This window comes from Channa argus, chromosome 24 (genome assembly GCF_033026475.1).
Source record: "Channa argus isolate prfri chromosome 24, Channa argus male v1.0, whole genome shotgun sequence".
Lineage (NCBI taxonomy): Eukaryota > Metazoa > Chordata > Actinopteri > Anabantiformes > Channidae > Channa > Channa argus.
In genome coordinates, this window is record NC_090220.1 from 7,508,609 (window position 1) to 7,526,381 (window position 17,773).

Genomic DNA, 17,773 nt, shown 5'->3' on the forward strand with positions numbered 1-17,773 from the left:
TCTAGACAAGAGCCATTATATTTGCTTCTGTACATAATACTATAGTGACTGCTAAAATAGAAACATCATTTTGCTGTATTTTTGGCCTGTAGCAAGAACTGAAAATGCTGAATCTCACCCAGGCTTGGTTTGTGGACTTTTAAATCAAATGTGAGTGAAGGTGTGAATAATTTATGTGAGTAAAAATAAAGATTGATTTTGTTTAGCAACAAAGCACAGTCCCATGAAGTGTGTGAAACAGTAGTGACGCAGGCTCCTATTCTATAATAAAAACAAATACATGTATACAAAATTGCACAATTCTGCACAACTTGATGTGTGTTTTAAGAATGTACCTTAGAATTATGATTTATTTACTGGATTGAAGATAATTCATTAATATCTTTCTGTGGAAATATAAAGTATAATATTGTCTCAGAAAATCTGTTTATCCCTTAATTTTGCCATTGTCTTTTTTCCCCCCATGCTTAAATTTATATTAAGATTGGTCACTCTACATTATTCCACCTGACTCTGCTTGTCCCTCTGGTTTTGTGAGTACTGACTCTCTGTTACCGACCTTATGAATGCCTAAAGATTATGAGTACTGTTATCTCCCCATGAGGAATCAAGATTATCACAAGCCCTTGTAGCTAGGAGATTGTAAGGAGACGATTAATCACGTCATGTCTATGCTTTAATCCTGCCATGTTCACGTCACATGTTCACAGGCCATGTGATTATCTGGCTATTACTCTATACGGAGCCCAAATGAGTGTCCATCATGTGTTCAAGTATTGCATGGTTACCTGTATCAAGGACTAAATATGCACTGTAAGGATTTTCATGTGTATCATTGTTAGTCAAGACATTATCAAGTATCAAGGACTTCACCAAGTAAGTATCCACTAAGGATTTTTATGTGTATCATTGTTAGGAAGACCAAGTTTATGCCATGTAAGAGAAATATGGAATCCAGAGCTAAGAGATTATGACACCAGCGCACTGTAACTAAAGGGATTTTGGAGTTTTTGATATTATTTATTAAAAGGGGATTTGGAGTTCTTTTCAGTATCAGGGATTGGAGGTTCACCACGGCGACCTTCCATGCACTCATTACCAGGTCTACCTCTGGGTTACGGATCTCGATCACTACATCTTCCCCAGTGGACTTACCCCCTTCTACCTTTTCTTAAAGTTACTCATCCTCGCTGCATCTAAGGATCTACCTACACTACCAGGAACCTACTCTGCTCTTCCCCATAAGACCCCTGCCTCACCTCCAGACTCCGCTCTTCTTTCCACTCGCTCTGGTAAGTCTAGTTTCATGTTTAGACACCATATCCCACAAGTCATTGCCAAGATGCTCATCTGCGTATCCTCTCTCATAGACTGGAGTTCAGCACCACCTAGCAAGTCGGAGGACTCACTACATCTCCATCTTGCTTTGCCAACTACTATATTTTATAATAAATTTTATTTAAACTGAGTAGTTGTGTCAAGCACCTTATTGGGTCCAACCCTAAAACTAGTTATCTTACATAATCATTAGTGTTTAAAGCAGTGAATAGTTTCTTAAGCAAAGAGAAATTTGGTACACTGTTGTCATACTTTTTTTAAAATAACGGGTTAAAATCTATTATTATAAATGGAAACACAAATTCCTTTTATTTGAGGGCTGTATCTTTTTACTTGGCAGCTGCTTTGCCATGGAAAGATGTACAAATGACATTCTTGACAGATATTGACAAGGCAATTGAATTTAGACTCCCTGTCTGTAGCGACATAAAGATGCTGCAGAGACTGCAGGTCCAAGGGTCCAGCAATAACAGCTGGCCTCACATAGTCCTGGGTCACTGTGACCTGAAGGAGATGTTGTTGTTGTGATACATTTTCTTACTGTACTTTATTGGAACCATGTGAGACCCCCACAGATCTTTAGTGTCATGACTTAATGTCTGCTTTCTAAATTATAGGATATTGTAGGAATTGATAAACCCAGGTCCCTCTGCTACAATAAGTAGTGTTTCTTCAAATGCCTTGACCTGTATTGGGAGAAACTAGCAGCACCTTTGAATTAGAATACAACAATTAACTCCTCTTCATCCTAAGATCATGCATAACACGGCAATGATATCTTTTAGATCCAACAAAATTGATTGTTCTTCTGTCATAAACATTTAACCCTGTTTTAGTACCTTATATTTCTGTTTATAATTTCTTATTTATGATAGACAATTATTTTTACATTTATTATATAGTAAATATATAATAAAAAAGTGTTTTTCTAATAAAATGACTTTTGGTCTTGACATTACAACTGTCTTGGAAGCAATTTCTGGTCAAATTGAAAGCTTGCACTAAGTGTTATACCCTAAACAAAAAACATCTTCATTATAACCAGGTTTTGTCTGTGAGGGAGAATGAAGAGGTTAGAAATGTCAGCAAGGCAGTAATTAAAACTTTTAGACAAACCATTAGAGAAAAAGTCTGAATTGAACAAGAGTATTTTATGACTTAAAATGTGCCTGCAGGTGAAATGGTTATTGAATTATTCTTCCAAGATGTTCCTAGAAAATATCTAAGATTATATAATTAACCACTGATTTGTGAGCTTATTTTTTTTAGTCTCTAGATTCTCATAGATTTTATTGTATACCTTAAATGAAGTCATTTAATGTTTTGTTGGACATGCAGGGACATGTATGTTGGTCATGTGTTAGCCTTGTGTGAAGATTTGCTGCAATGCTGAAGGGACAACGAAGACATAAAAACAATCAATTCACTACAAGGAACTTTACTGAACAATCTCCTTGTGACCACAGGCTAATTACTGATTACTCTAATAACCAACACAGATTGTGTTTACTAATCCATACTAGCCTGACATTACATGTATTTGGAAAGAGGAGAAACTGATGGACCATGTTCAAAGGCCTCCTGCTGAGATCTGTACTCAGACTAGATTTTGACCTTTTGACTTTCATCCCATATTATGCAAGACGGATATATACTGCCTTTGACATTTATAAATAAAAATAATAATGTAAACAGTATTATTAAATGTTTGCCACTCTCCTCTTACTTGTAAATAAAGATGCGAAGAACAATGTCTTTAAAAGAAAAGCAGAAATCAGAATTCGATTTGAATGAAATATGGCACCGGACCAAAACACTTCAATAAAATTACAGGTCCAGGAATTACAGTAAGAGCAGTTGGTGTCAATGTTCTTTTTAAACCTTAGGGAGAGATTTCTCTTAATTTATTAGTTACAGTACAAACTTTTTTCCAAGGCTAGTGACGTTTAATATCATCCCATACAGCAGTTACACTAAGTTGTTGATAGAGAGTTGTAGTGGCTGATTGGAAAACATATCTTTCCTAAATTACTTTGTCTGGGATCAATATCTGAAACGTCATGAGCTAAGACAGAAAACCCCTTTAACATTATGACCACACCAGAAGGTATTATATTAAGAACTATAGAGAATTCCTTTAGAGATACAGGAATTAAATAAGCTGTGAGAAATTATGTATAATTACAAAATTGATCAATTGGTTTCAACAACTGACCAACTAATGCAACCGCAAGGGGGCACAAGCCAGTGTGTTCTTGTGCCCGTCCCAAGTCTGGATACATGCAGAGGGTTGTATCAGGAAGGGCATCCGAGGTAAAACATATGTCAAATTAAAAACGTGAATCGAGACAATGACTCCCATATCAGATCGGTCAGGGCCCGGGATAACAACGACCGCTGTTGACCTACAGGGTACCGGTGGTAATGTGGTTATGCCCCACAGGTAGGATGTGAGTAAGAAGAGAAGGAGAAATTCTGGAGTGAGTTAGATGAAGTGATGCACAGCATCCCCAGAGGTGAGAGAGTGGTGATTGGTGCAGATTTCAATGGACATTTAGGTGAAGGGAACAGAGGTGATGAGAATGTGATGGGCAGGTTTGGTCTTCAGGACAGGAATGCAGAAGGACAGATGGTGGTAGACTTTACAAAGAGGATGGAAATGGCTGTAGTAAACACTTTCTTCCAGAAGAGGCAGGAACATAGGGTGACATATAAGAGCAGAGGTAGAAGCACTCAGGTGGACTACATCTTGTGTAGACGTTGTAATCTGAAAGAGACCAGTGACTGTAAAGTATTGGCAGGAGAGAGTGCAGCCAGACAACACGGGATGGTGGTGTGTAAAATGACTCTGGTACAGAGAAGGTCATAGGGAGTTGCATTGTGTCTTCGTAGATTTAGAGAAAGCGTATGACAGGGTGCAGAGAGAGGAGCTGTGGTATTGTATGAGGACGTCTGGAGCGGCAGAGAAGTATGTTAGAGTGGAGCTGTAAGACAGTGGTGAGGTTTGCTGTAGGTGTGACAGAGGAGTTCAAGGTGGAGGTGGGTCTGCATCAAGGATCAGCTCTGAGCCCCTTCCTGTTTGCTCTGGTGATGGACAGTCTGACGGATGAGGTTAGACAGGAATCTCCATGGACTATGATGTTTGCAGGTGACATTGTGATTTGTAGTGAGAGCAGGGAGCAGGTGGAGGGAAATCTAGAGAGGTGGAGGTCTGCTCTGGAAAACAGAGGAATGAAGCCGCAGTAAGACAGAATACATGTGTGTGAATGAGAGGGACCCAGGTGGAACAGTGAAGTTACAGGGAGCAGAGGTGAAGAAGGTGCAGGACTTTAAGTACTTAGGGTCAACGGTTCAGAGCAACGGAGAGTGTGAAGAGACGTGTGCAAGCAGGTTGGAACGGGTGGAGAAAAGTGTCAGGTGTGTTGTGTGATAAAAGAGTATTAGCGAGAATGAAAGGAAAGGTGTTCAAGACGGTGGTGAGACCAGAGATGTTGTTCGGCTTAGAGACAGTGGCACTGAAGAAAAGACAGGAGGCAGAGCTGGAGGTAGCAGAGCTTAAGATGTTGAGGTTCTCTTTGGGAGGAATGAGGATGGACAGGATCAGGAATGAGGACATCAGAGGGACAGCTCATGTTAGATGTTTCGGAGATAAAGTTAGAGAGGCGCGATTGAGGTGGTTTGGATATGGTCAGAGGAGAAACTGTGAATATATCGGTGGAAGGATGCTGAGGTTGGAGCTGCCAGGCAGGAGGTCTAGAGGAAGAACAAATAGGAGATTTATGGATGTAGTGAGAGATGACATGAAGTTAGTTGGTGTGAGAGAAGAGGATGCATAGGACAGAGTTAGATGGAGGCACATGATTCGCTGTGGCGACTCCTGAAAGGGAACAGCCGAAAGGAAGGAAGAAGAACTGACCAACAAATAAAGATTGTTGTAGAACCAGTTTTCAAAGAAAATAGATTTGTAATTGTAAGTAATGTATCTGTTGTTCCAGGTATAGTACCTGTGTGGTGTAAAATTATGTTTGAAGATGAGAGACCAGGAAAGAAGCATCTGTCTGTGAATGGGGATCTTTGAGATATCATAATTGCAGACCAGGAGAAACCTCAGGCCGCCTTTGTTAGAAAAGACAGGAGGGGTAGCATTCCACATGGAATCAGGATCGTTTAGCCAGTTGATTTTTATTTAATCGTTCGAAGCTGTAAAATCAAGTAGATTCATACCAGCACATTTGACTTGGTTCATTAATACAGACAGAATATAAGGAATTGTCCTCTTCTATACAAAATCCAATATATTCTGTCAATCTTTTTGTAAAGTAGGACCATCTACACATAATGAGAGTGTAGCATACGTTAGTCTGGAGAGACCTTCAGCCTTTGAAAGCAAAATTCTACCCGTCACGTGAACTGTTCTTGTGCGTGGCACCGCCCCCTTTACGTAATTACGGAAGCTTAGAAGTGTACGCTAGTGATGGGCGATACCAGTGATTTCAGATTCGATCCGATACCAAGTAATACCTTGGCTAGTATCGCGATATCGATCCGATCCGATATCCAGAGTGTTATGTTAATTCTGTCATCTGATCACGATGAAACACAATCACGTGAACCCTTACAGGGAATAATTAAAAAAATTAAAACGACAGCAAAATCATTGTTCAACCTATTGGCATTTTTAACATTTTCATTATTTTAAATAAAACGTATTAACGTTCTGACTTATCTCCATGACAACAGCATGACACTTTCTTTATCAGGTGAACAGTTTATGTCACTTGATATCCATGACTCGCCCTCATCTACATGTACGTCTTATATACCCATCTGTATTTCCTTCCCTTTGTTTAAAACCAATTATGGATTAGACAAACTTTGCCTATTTCTACAATTCTCTTGAAACAGAACGTTCGTAGCGAAATAGTCCGTGAATAAAAATGATACATTTCGCTCCGAAATGCTGCCTGTGTTTGGAGGCGGAGCCGCCAGCCGGCCGAGCAAGTGTCGAATTAGTTTAGTTGAAGATTGTGGATCATGGGGCGGATCGGCGGAAGGAAAAGTAGTTCCTATGCGGTGCATCACAAATAATATACAAATTGATGTAGAATGAGCAGAAAACATTCGGATATGACTGCAGAGAAAATATGAATAAATAAACAGAACATATCGATATTTTAACTTGAGAATCAATATTTAAAAATTGGCCGTCAAGATCGAAATATCGATATTTTGGTATCGATCCGCCCATTACTAGTGTACGCTGTCTGGCGAGGACGCTTCCTGAAAATGGCCAGCTGGGGGAAGGTTGCTGCTCTCTTGAGGAACGTTTTAAGAAGTTCTAGCTCTGTGCGACATTTAGCAGTGCGCTGTGCTGTCGGTTCTGGTTTCCTGGGCTCTGTATTAGGAACCGGTGTTTTCTGGTATCACCAGTATCATGCTAACAACAGGACTCTACCCTTCGCTGTTCATGCTGAGGGACAAAAAGTGAGTACACCCCTGACGTTAGCTAATAACATTTTACCGTCGTCGACATTGCTCGCGAACAGAGTGATTCGTTACTGCGCGGCTCATTTGTCTGTCAGGTTTAACACAAACTGTGTGTTGTTATATTTGGATATTCTAAGACTTTGCGTACTGTTGGTATAAACAGTTACCGCCCCCCAGCTGTCACTGCCTGACTGATTCTTTTCTCTCAAGCATTCGCATGTGTCGCTTATGTCACAGTGATGTGCATGTTTCCCTTCACCTTGCAGGAAGCTGCAGCCCCCCAGTTGTCCGGCAGAAAAGTCCGTTTCACCAAGTTCGCCTCTGTGATCTACGAAGATGAGCCCTACATGACCCCCAGGGACTTCTTGTTCTCTGTGATGCTGGAGAACGTTGACAGTAGGCTGCACCATTGTCAACTAATAGTTTATAGTTTCCATGCACTGACAGTATGCAGTATTTCCTCCCAGGCAACAACTAACTTGGTCATCCACCTTGACTATCCAAAGGCAGGACCAGATACAAATATTATAGCAGGACCTTAAAATGAGAGTTTAATTAGAAGAACTGTATTTTTCTTTTGAATTGTAAGATAGATTCTGTATTGACAAAGCCAGACGAAGTGGGATGTGTGCCTGCATCAACACCTCATGTCCATGCACCATAGAAAATAGAAAAAAAAATACTGAAAGGTGTATTCTGATAATGCTGATAATTGTGAATGCATTAGAATAGACGGGGAATGGGAAAAACAGTAGCTCAACGCATGGACCTGAGTGAAAGGTTTTAAAACCTTTCATGGAAACACAGATTAAAAATTAATTTGCCTGCAGTATCCTCAAAGTAGATATAAGAGATGGTGTAATGTGAAAATATTGAATTCCAAAGCTCATATTAAGACTATTATCTTGACAAAACATTATTTATAAAGTAGCCTCAAATCAATTCATTTCAGCTTTATTAATATAGCAACCAATTTCATCATTGCACCCATTAACTTTATTCACTTATCCTGTTTAGCATCATGGGGCAGGGCTGGAGCTTATCCCAGCAGAGAGGCATACACAGAAAGACAACCACTCACAGTCACGTTCACACTTAACGGCAATTTAGAGTCACCATATAATCTAACTGTATGTTTTTGGACTGTCGGAGGAAAACCACACATACAAATGGAATAAAAATAAAAACTGGATCCTTTGCTATATCATTTCAAATTTTGATTTGCCACATCCTGCCTGCTTTGACTTTCCCATGGGTGTTGTTTTTATTAAATATGCAAAAAGTTTTAAAACCATGTAGTTGTACATCACTCCCACATGTATTATGTGCGGTGTAATTTCTACAGTTTAATTTTTTTCTCTTTTCTTTCATTGTAGGAAAGCTGCACAAAAGAACTTTAACAAATCAGGTTTGTTCATCATCATTTTCACAGTGTGGAGCACAGTTGTTAGTTGGGGTTAGTAAATGCTGTTATCTGTTTTTTCCCAGGAAATTAATAAGATGTTGGTGGCTGCCTCCAAAGCTCGGGCTGCTAAAGATCTGTTCAGAAACTTAGGAGACAATGGTACGTTATGAATCTATCATCAGAGTCCAGTTGGTTCACTTAAGGCCTAATAATCTCTAACCACATATGTCCAGATTATAGTATTTTATACATTTTATACATTTTGAGGGACAGACTGTGGGGTGGGCGTTTTATTTTCACATTTACCTTCACTGTGATAAACCTGTATGTCCTGAGAGGATTTCTTTTCAGTATCATTCACTCTGTTTGTTTGTCCTGTTTACAAAAATCAGGTTAAACAAATGTTTCTCTGTGTTGTTCAGGTTTGATATCCTACACGGAGTATCTGTTCCTGCTGACCATCCTGACCAGTAAGTCACACCTAGATTCCCTAAAGACCAGTGCTCTCTAAGGTCTTTCCTGCTCCTTCCACTCTTCTGTCCACACTGTTCTGTTCTGTCCATGCACTCTTACACATTACAGTTAAGCTTCACAATTTATCAGCAGCCTTCAGCCTGATTTGTGAGATGATTTTATTTGTTGTTTTTTTGTCAGTAGCATTCTCCAAGGTCTGTTTAGAAATGCTACATTTCCCTATTGGCCACTTTTATTGATTCATTGTAGTTTTTAGTAGTAAGATTATCAGATGACTGTGCATTACTGTTTCAGAGCCACACACAGGATTTCATATAGCTTTTAAAATGCTTGATGTGGATGGCAATGAGCAAGTGGACAAAAAGGAATTCCTCAAGGTAAGACCTCTGAGATATGAGAAACAGAATAAATATCACTTGTAAAAAAGATTGTTTACTATTATTGCAAGAGAATACAAGTCTGTACCCTGAAAATGGGACATTGTGTAAAATGTAATTAAAAAGAGAATGAAGTCATTTGGAAATGATTAAATGAATTGATTGTTTTTCAAAATATTAACTCATTCTGAATTTGATGCCAACAACACATTTCAAATTTGGGCAGGACAGAGACTTGAAAAACTAATGAGGATAATTGGCAACTGGTCGGTATCACGATCGGGTATATAAATTACATCCCAGAGAAGCTGAGTCTTTCAAAAGGAAGGATTGGACTAGGTTTATCACAATGTAAAAGACAAACGGTTCAAAGAACTAAAAACAATGTTTCTTGGCATAAAATTAAAAAGAATTTGAGGGTATCAATTAAAGCAAAACAAGGGAGAGTGTGCAGTACACAATGGACATATACATGTTTTGGCACAACATAATTCACCAACACAATGTCCAACCGCATTCTTCAGCTATTACAGCAGCATGTCTCTGAAGGACAAGAGTCCAAGCAGGTAAACTGCCCTGCAGTACAGACCTGTCACCTATTGGAAACATTTTTAACGTTGTGAAGTGAATAATTTAAAAAGGAGGTCCGAACTGTTGAGCAGCTGAAATACTATCAAGAAAAAGGGTCAACAATATTACTTTAAACAACTAAAACTGTCAGTCTCAACAGGTCCCAAACACACTGGTAAACGCCCCTGTTGCTTTTATTTTCTTTTTTTGGTGTTGTTGGCATTGAATTCAAAATTAACATATATTTTTCAAAAACCATCTCAAATTTCTCAGATACATCATTTGATAAATCAGAAGAGATTGGTAAATTATGGTATTTTTAACTTTTACACAGCTTTTTGTGGGCATTGAGTATTGTATTGTGATTCTTTTTGTTCCAATGTCTGTTATTGTCTGCATTTAAATTTCAAACTATTGCCACCTTTAATGCTGCCTCAAGCACTGATGCTACCTCAGGTGTAAGTATGGAGACATGGCCCCATGATGAGGTGAGGGAGAGCTGCACTGCTAGCTGCTCGACTCTGTTTTTCATCATGTCATGTGTTTGCATCGCTAAGGCCTGAATCGGCTCCTGTTTATTTTAAGAATTACTTCCCACCAGACTTGTCGCCTCTGATGAGGAGAGAGGCCCTAATGTGCTTAGTCCATATCAGGCCTAGACTAGTAGACCTGCATGTTGCCACGTTACACACATTGTATTTTCATATTTTTAACTGATGCACAGGCTTCAAGTATTGAGTATGATCAGGTGCATGGAATCTCGTTTGCTGCAGTTCCTGTTGTGTGTGACTTACTGTAGATGAGGGTTGTACCTTTTGGTTTATAAGTGAAGTAATTAATTCTTTTGATAAGTCGGAGGATGTATGCACACTTTTTGTCATTTCATACTGCAAAACCTTCTTTTGTATTTAATGTAAATATGATGTAAAATGTAAATTTCTAACATTTTCTTTCTTTTTCATGCTGAAGCTCAAAAATATAATTGGGAAAACTAAACTAAGAGCTGCGAAGGATAGTGCAGAGGTCGGTATTCAGTTTCAACATCACCAATACCGTGTTATGTTTGATTTTAATGGTAACAGCATATAATGCATGATGTTTCAAGAACCCAGCAGAGGACACACAAAATGCGGACACAACACTACAGGCCTACTTCTTTGGGAGGAAAGGAGAAAACAAGTTGCAATATCAGGAGTTCCGCAGGTAAAACAAAGTTGTCTTTCACACACACACACAAAAACACACACACACACACACACACACTTGCTGCTATCAGTGGTGGTGTCACATTTGGCATTTATAAAATATGGAATACTTTTTCGAAGGCATTTACTGGCTTGTTACTTTATTTATTAACCTGGAGATTAAGTGGGTCTAGAAATTCAATGTCAATTGTTGTTTCATCATTGCTATTACACAAACAATTGTTTATTCCAGTATTTTACAGTTTCTTTGGCTCAATTTGTTTAAGAACAATAATGAAACAAAATTAAAACAGACTCGCCAAACAAAAAGAATAAAAGATTGTGCCTTGTTTCCATAAAAATCTTTATAATGGACACAACAGAGACAGTAGACAGTAATGTTAATGTAATGTATGTAAAATTATTATTTTACTATATAAATGTAGAATTTAATGTAAAGTTAAAAAAACTACATAATTATATACACAGCAAAATTCTTGTTTCTGTGTAGCCTTAAAGAAATGGTGCAGGCTCTGTTTCTGTGAGAATATTTTGCTGTCGAACCAAATATTTCATGAATATTGAAAATACATATGAAATAGAACAATTATAACAAATCAGTACTAAACATGCTGTTCATATGTTGCACACAGTGTTTCCTTTTGATATGTAATAACTATTAGATTACTAGTTACCTCTTGAAAATGTAATGTTACTATAAATTATTTAATCAAACTGTTAAACACGGTTCTTCAGGTTCATGGAAGACTTGCAAGCTGAAGTTCAGGAGATGGAGTTCCGACAGTTCTCTAAAGGTATGGACACCATGCGAAGAGAAGACTTTGCCGAGTGGCTGCTGCACTACACCAGTGAAGAAGACAATGAAGTGTATTGGGAAAACATGAGGAGGAGGATCCCTGCTGGTCAGGTACAAACAATGCTATGAAGCTCTGCTGCTAGACAAATCCTGCAACAATGCAACATGAAAGTGAGCTGATATGTTTGTGTGGCAGAGTATCACATTCGATGAATTCCAAGCCTTCTGTCTCTTCACCAACAATCTGGAAGATTTTGCCATTTCATTGAAAATGGTCACCGGAGCAAATCGTCCTGTTGGAATGGGTAAGGACTATTCTTGGGTTTGAATTCCTCCAACACTTTCTATAATGGGTGACTACATTGTTCTCTTAATCTGATTACAGCCCAATTTAAGCGAGCTGTGAGGATCGCCACAGGCAACGATCTCTCTGACAACGTGTTGGACACTGTATTTAAACTCTTTGATACAGATGGAGATAACTGTCTGAGCCATAAGGAATTCCTTGGTGTGATGACTGACCGAGTCCTGCGAGGTCTAAAGGTGCCTTCACCTTTTTGAAGTTGTAAATATACTTGTGAATCAAATTTGACGGCTGGTAAAAAGAAAAAAACTGTGACTAACACTGTTCTGCCCTTAGGTGCCATCTCAAAGTGGCCTCTGTGGTTACTGGAAGTGTGTGAAGCGAGAAACGTTGAAGGGAGCTCAAGAGGCCCTGGGAAACACTCGGGGGCCCATCTGAACCACAGTTCCTACAATCATACAAGTTGTATGAACATGATTCAAATGTAACCACGTGTAAAAACAAACAAAAAAAGCTAAGGGTTTACACCACTATCTTGTGTGGAATTATGTTTACAGATCAAATCTGTTGTTCGTTATTAGCTACCTGTGGGATTGTGGTGTTATTTTTATTAGTGCACTGTGCTGATCTTTATTTAGTCATGCGTTGTATATTTGAATTGTCAGCTAATATTAATGCCCTGTAAACTTTGTGTAAACACCACTTATGAGGTACAATTGGGTATATTTGGTTCCAGGACTACTTGGCTTTGCAACACCTGGTGTGGGTTTTTTGTTTTGTGATAATATTTCTAAGACATATGCTATGGTTTTATTCGTGTGTTGTACATTTCAATTTCAAATCAGTAGCACAAAAATAAAGCAGCTGTAACAAATAAGGGTTTTGTAATTTATTGGAGAATTGACCTGTTACGATCACATGAGTATGTGGGTTAACCATTGAAGATTGTGTAGCTAATTATCTTACCATACATACAATTCAAAAAGTAAATAGACAAAACAAGCTTACCTCTGTGATAGATGAACAAATTAGTGAGTGATTCCAAGGTTATCAGTAAATACAGCATTACATAGCTATATTACCATAAAATTACATTGAGCATGAAGCCATCTTTGGTCTTCTTATCGCTATAAACAAATACATAGAAATTTGTATTGTATCAAAAATAGAAATTACATAGCCATATTGAAAGTAAATTCACATTTTTGACAGACAATATGAGGAGAATACCTAAGAGACATTGTGGGATTACATTTTTTTCAATCCTTGGCTTTAAATATCCAATGGTTTGCCATATTCTAAACATTCAATTGCTTTTCAAACAACTGCATGATTTTGTCAATTGTATCAATATCACCATCATCCATCTGTATAAGAACATTATGTAATGTATATAACAAACAAAAAAATAAAACCAAATAGATTGTCATTCTTAAAACAAGTGTGTGCTTTGAAATGGAGGCTTGACGAGAGGTCTCTGCTGCACTGGACAGAGGGGGAGACGCATTGAAGGGACTCAACATTCGATCGTGGTTAAACAGCTCAGCCTTCACAGGCCAGCCCAGCCCTGACAGATGGACATGTCTCTCCTCTCACAAGTTGCTTTATTTACTGCGTGTGTAGCTCTCCACCTGGTCGTCAGAGTTATTCTGTTCTCAGAGGCACGATTGATGAAGTGGAGCCAAAGAGGACCTCTGCTTGAAATAATTGGGAAGTGCTTTCAAAGTGTTTGATCCACTGTGGAAACAGAAGAAGTGTGTGTCAGGATCTGGCAACATGTCAAACAGAAGGGTAATAATGAGTAAACTTTTTGTCTGAGGAGTGATACAAAAGCATTCTGGAGATGTAGAAAATGTGGTTCTTAATAAAAGAGGTGTCCCCAACATATAGTACAGCATCTTACAGCTGCAGCTAATCAGGCTTTCTTCAATTTAACAATTTAATAAATGTTTTCTATAAATTCAAGAGTTTTATTTACTGCAACAAAGACCCACCATACAACAGAGTGGCTGCTTTCTTCTAACGAGGCTAAATAATTGATTGCAAGATTTAAAGTGTGATAATTGTTAAAAACAGAAATAATGTATATATATTCCAATTATTTATAATCTTTTCTAACACTCATCTGTGACATTTTGTCTTGTTTACTTTTGAATCGAAAACCAAAAAGCGTAGTCGGATTTCTTTTTAATCGTTTTTCTTTTACTAAGCCAGTTTTAAAATTATGGGTTTCCTACTTTTTTAATGGAAGGGTACCAACAATTTGTCCATTTCTGAGAGTCAAATTAGTATCATATATGCCCACTTGGAGAGATGAAACCAGGTAACTTGTATTCTTCCTTTTTGACCTATGAAATAAACTTTTTATGTTTAATGACCAATACAATAAACATTTAAGTAACACTTGAATGACCTATAATCAGAACAGCAAGATATCTATTGATCAACTAATTGTCAACTAATTCAGCTCTTTTCCCAGTTATGTGTACAGAGCAGATGTCCCCAAGGATAAAAACTAATTTAAATATGCATTTCTAATGCTAAATGTACTCTGTATGTTAAGATTCCCTTATCCAGCAGACACATTAGACCTGAGTAGGTCAGTGTACTTTGTTTCATACTAAACATTATAACTGTTGGGTATAATTAACTTAACATTTTATTATTATACAAATGTATGCACTAAGAATTTAAGACTCTTCACATCTTTTTTCCTCCTGTGTACACGGTGCACTCTTTTGCCTCCAAACTAGATGATTTTTGATAGCTTTAAAAAGTTGAATATTAAAATGTTACACAATGGTGACATCCAGAGCCACCTCTGAACAGTTGCATCCTGTGTGTCACGATGGAGATAAACATGCTGATCCCAGAATTACAAACTCTCCATCTTACCATTGACCAACAACAGGATGAAGACATCAAGGGTCGTTCTCCTTCTTTACCGTCACATCTCCATCTCCAGCCAGGATAGTCGAGATCTCTCCCTGCATGAAGGCCCAAGGCACAGTGGATCCAGCCAAAGGACAGCGCTCTCCACTGGGGCAGTACACCTCCCCCCCTTGACCTTGGTTGCGGATGAATCCTCGGGTACAGGGGAAACAGAACTTGTGGTGTGGGACAGAGGGACACTGGACAAAATGTGTGTCCTCCAAGCGCTCTCTGCAGAGAGTGCAGCAGAGCAGATTGCCCTGAGTGCTGCTCGAGGACTCACCACCACTGGTGTTGCTGCCCTGCCCCACCACACCCTGCACCATGGCTGCCTGGGAGACTGAGGTGGAGGCAGTTGAGGGACTGCTGCTGGTGGGACGCCCTGCTGAAGAGGAGTGGGCTGCGGACATGCTGGGGCTCTCTCTAGCCATCTGGCTGGAGCTCAGACTGTCTGCAACTCCCATGAGTGCCGAGATGGGTGAGGGCTGGCTGTGTAGACGAGGTGGGCCCTCTTGAGGGGCAGCCATGCCAGGAAGAGGCTCCATGCCTGGGTAAGCACCTCGAGGCCAGGGTTCCCTCGCTGGGTGATCAGCCCTCCCTTCACTCTCTCCATTCTCAGAGCCTGGAGAAGCCTTGCGGCGGCGTGTTGTGCTCTTCGCAGCTACAGGGCGCCCGGCGGCTGCTATAGACAACACTGCATCTGGTTGCGGCAGAACCTCTGGGATTGGGGGCTCCTTAAACATACGCACACCATCATTCAACAGCTCAGACAGCCCACGCCAGTCTCCCGTGCCTTGGCGCTTCTCATATTCCACATATCGTAGCCCAGAGTTAACCGCTTTACCTGCATCTTTGGCTGAATCACGGAACATTTGTCTGACCAGGTCTGGGACTCCTGAGAAGATCATTCCAGAGCCGGCAGGATACTCCACAAACACCTTCAGCTCAAACTCAGGAACTGTACTGGCATCAAAGGCCAGGACACGACCCACAAGACTATGGTCTTTCCTAAAGCGCACATTAAAAGGTACGCAGCTGCTGAGAGCTACAAGCACATCGCGGACTGCTTTGGGACGGTTTGACCAGCCTTCAGCCCTGTTCCGAGACACCTCATTCAGTTCGGCCATCACTTCATTGTTCCTCCACAATGCAGAATCTATACCCACCAAAGCAGAGGTGCTAGCTCCCACACCCAGAGACACAGCGTGTCTTCTGCCAACATCACCCAAAATGGGGCCAGCTGCGACTGCAATAGGAGTAGCCCCAGCCCTGGAGCCTGATATTGGGGCTAAAAGCCCATGTGGGGCTGCTGCTACTAACCCCTGAGCTATCAAGGCATGGGATATGGTGCCATGAAGGTTAGAAACTGCCCCAGCTATGGCACGACGAGTATTCGGGCTCTGTCGGCTGCCCTCTGACATGACCACATCTTCAGCTCTGTGCAGGCCATTGGGGAGGCGGGAAGACATCCCATACTCACCCCTCCCCCTGTCTATACGCTCTCCATGCTGCCGCCCAGCTTCAACGGGCCCAGCCGAGCTGGGTTTAACCTGCTGTGGACCGGGCGACCTGCCGTCTAACACGCCGTGCGTGCTCTTCAGTTGTCTGGCAGTTTCGATGAGGAGCTCTATTCGGTCTGCCCCGTCGTAGTTAACACATCCCCTGCAAACAGCTTCGCTGAACTCCCACAGCATAGCCCAGGGCATCTTGGGCAGATCGCAGAGGTAGCACCACTGCCGTCTGGAGGAAGACTGCGAGGCGGAGGACATGTTGTTTACAGGCCCTCGACCAAACTTTCTTCGGAGGCCTACACGTTACCGTCAAGGTTTCCCAACAATTTTTCAGTTCTCAGACATCACTCGCCACATGCCGCAGCACTTACCGTGGAAATTACACAAAAACTGGGCTCAAAACGCGACTGCTGGCTACAACATTCAAAGTTAGCGACGTCTTCTTTCTCGATTTGTTCGTGTCGGTCTGTGTGGAAGGAAGTAAAATGTTATAGGACACCGGAAACACCTACGTGACAGCGGCTGAGTGTGGGAGTTGTAGTTTTATTGCTAGCAACAGCACGTTTTCCCGTGTTCGCTTAGCAATAGCCCTGTAACATTAGGACATTTGGGGAGTAAAGGCGCCGTCGCTGGACGGACGATACCCACATTCCAAAGCTTGTTTCGCTTCAGTGAAGCGAACTGTTTCGGTGCATTGTGTACATACATCACGTGACCGATGACGCCCAACGCTTCCAAAAGCTTTAGTTTCAGTTAAAACGTTTAACAAGCATGTAAACATTAATAAAGTTGCACAGTTGGAGTATATCAATGAGAATTTTCCCACTAACACAGTAATAATGTTAGAAAAGATAGTATGAAAACCATATTATATACATATCACTTAATTTGTAAATTGTTACAAACACTCGCAGCTTCGTGGCCTTTCATTACACACGTGACTAAACTTTTAAAATCAAAAGTGTTGCGGCGTCTCATTCCCAGTCTTTAAGTGCGGGTGTTTTTACTTATCGAAGCCACAAGATGTTGCTACATTGTTGTTCAGAGCATCATACGTCCATCGCTAAAAGATACACACGATCAAGATAAACCAGGATGTGCACTCAGAGAAGATTTGGGAATTATTGTTTATTTAATCGACAGGGGACGTGATTACTGGAGATACTGGACCACGCACAACTAAAGAAAGTAAACTATCTGAATACTTTACAAATGGACACCGAGCAGCAATTGAAGGATAGCCGAGAATAAAAAAGTGAGAGGTGTGAGGTTTAGACTAGGAATAGATTAGACTATCACAGCACTAAACGAGTTATTTAGAAAATCGATTAGTGTCTTCTGTGTTAAATATTAGCCTTATTAACATACCTGCCTC

At 40.2% G+C, this 17,773-nt stretch overlaps 2 protein-coding genes across 2 annotated transcripts; one reads left to right on the forward strand and one right to left on the reverse strand.

Moving 5' to 3' along the window:
- Positions 1–6,587: 6,587 nt before the first annotated feature.
- Positions 6,588–12,833, forward strand: micu2 (mitochondrial calcium uptake 2). The gene is made up of 12 exons (XM_067494884.1): positions 6,588–6,822; positions 7,092–7,221; positions 8,202–8,233; positions 8,314–8,389; positions 8,653–8,700; positions 8,999–9,081; positions 10,621–10,674; positions 10,757–10,854; positions 11,592–11,763; positions 11,849–11,957; positions 12,038–12,195; positions 12,293–12,833. The coding sequence occupies exons 1-12, from the start codon at positions 6,625–6,627 to the stop codon at positions 12,392–12,394; spliced, it is 1,260 nt and encodes a 419-aa protein (XP_067350985.1). The 5' UTR covers positions 6,588–6,624; the 3' UTR covers positions 12,395–12,833.
- LOC137109278 (interferon regulatory factor 2-binding protein 1-like) lies at positions 12,831–17,047 on the reverse strand. Its single transcript, XM_067494880.1, has 2 exons — positions 14,852–17,047; positions 12,831–13,693 (listed from the first exon to the last, which is right to left on the reverse strand). The coding sequence occupies exon 1, from the start codon at positions 16,654–16,656 to the stop codon at positions 14,878–14,880; it is 1,779 nt and encodes a 592-aa protein (XP_067350981.1). The 5' UTR covers positions 16,657–17,047; the 3' UTR covers positions 12,831–13,693; positions 14,852–14,877.
- Positions 17,048–17,773: the final 726 nt, after the last annotated feature.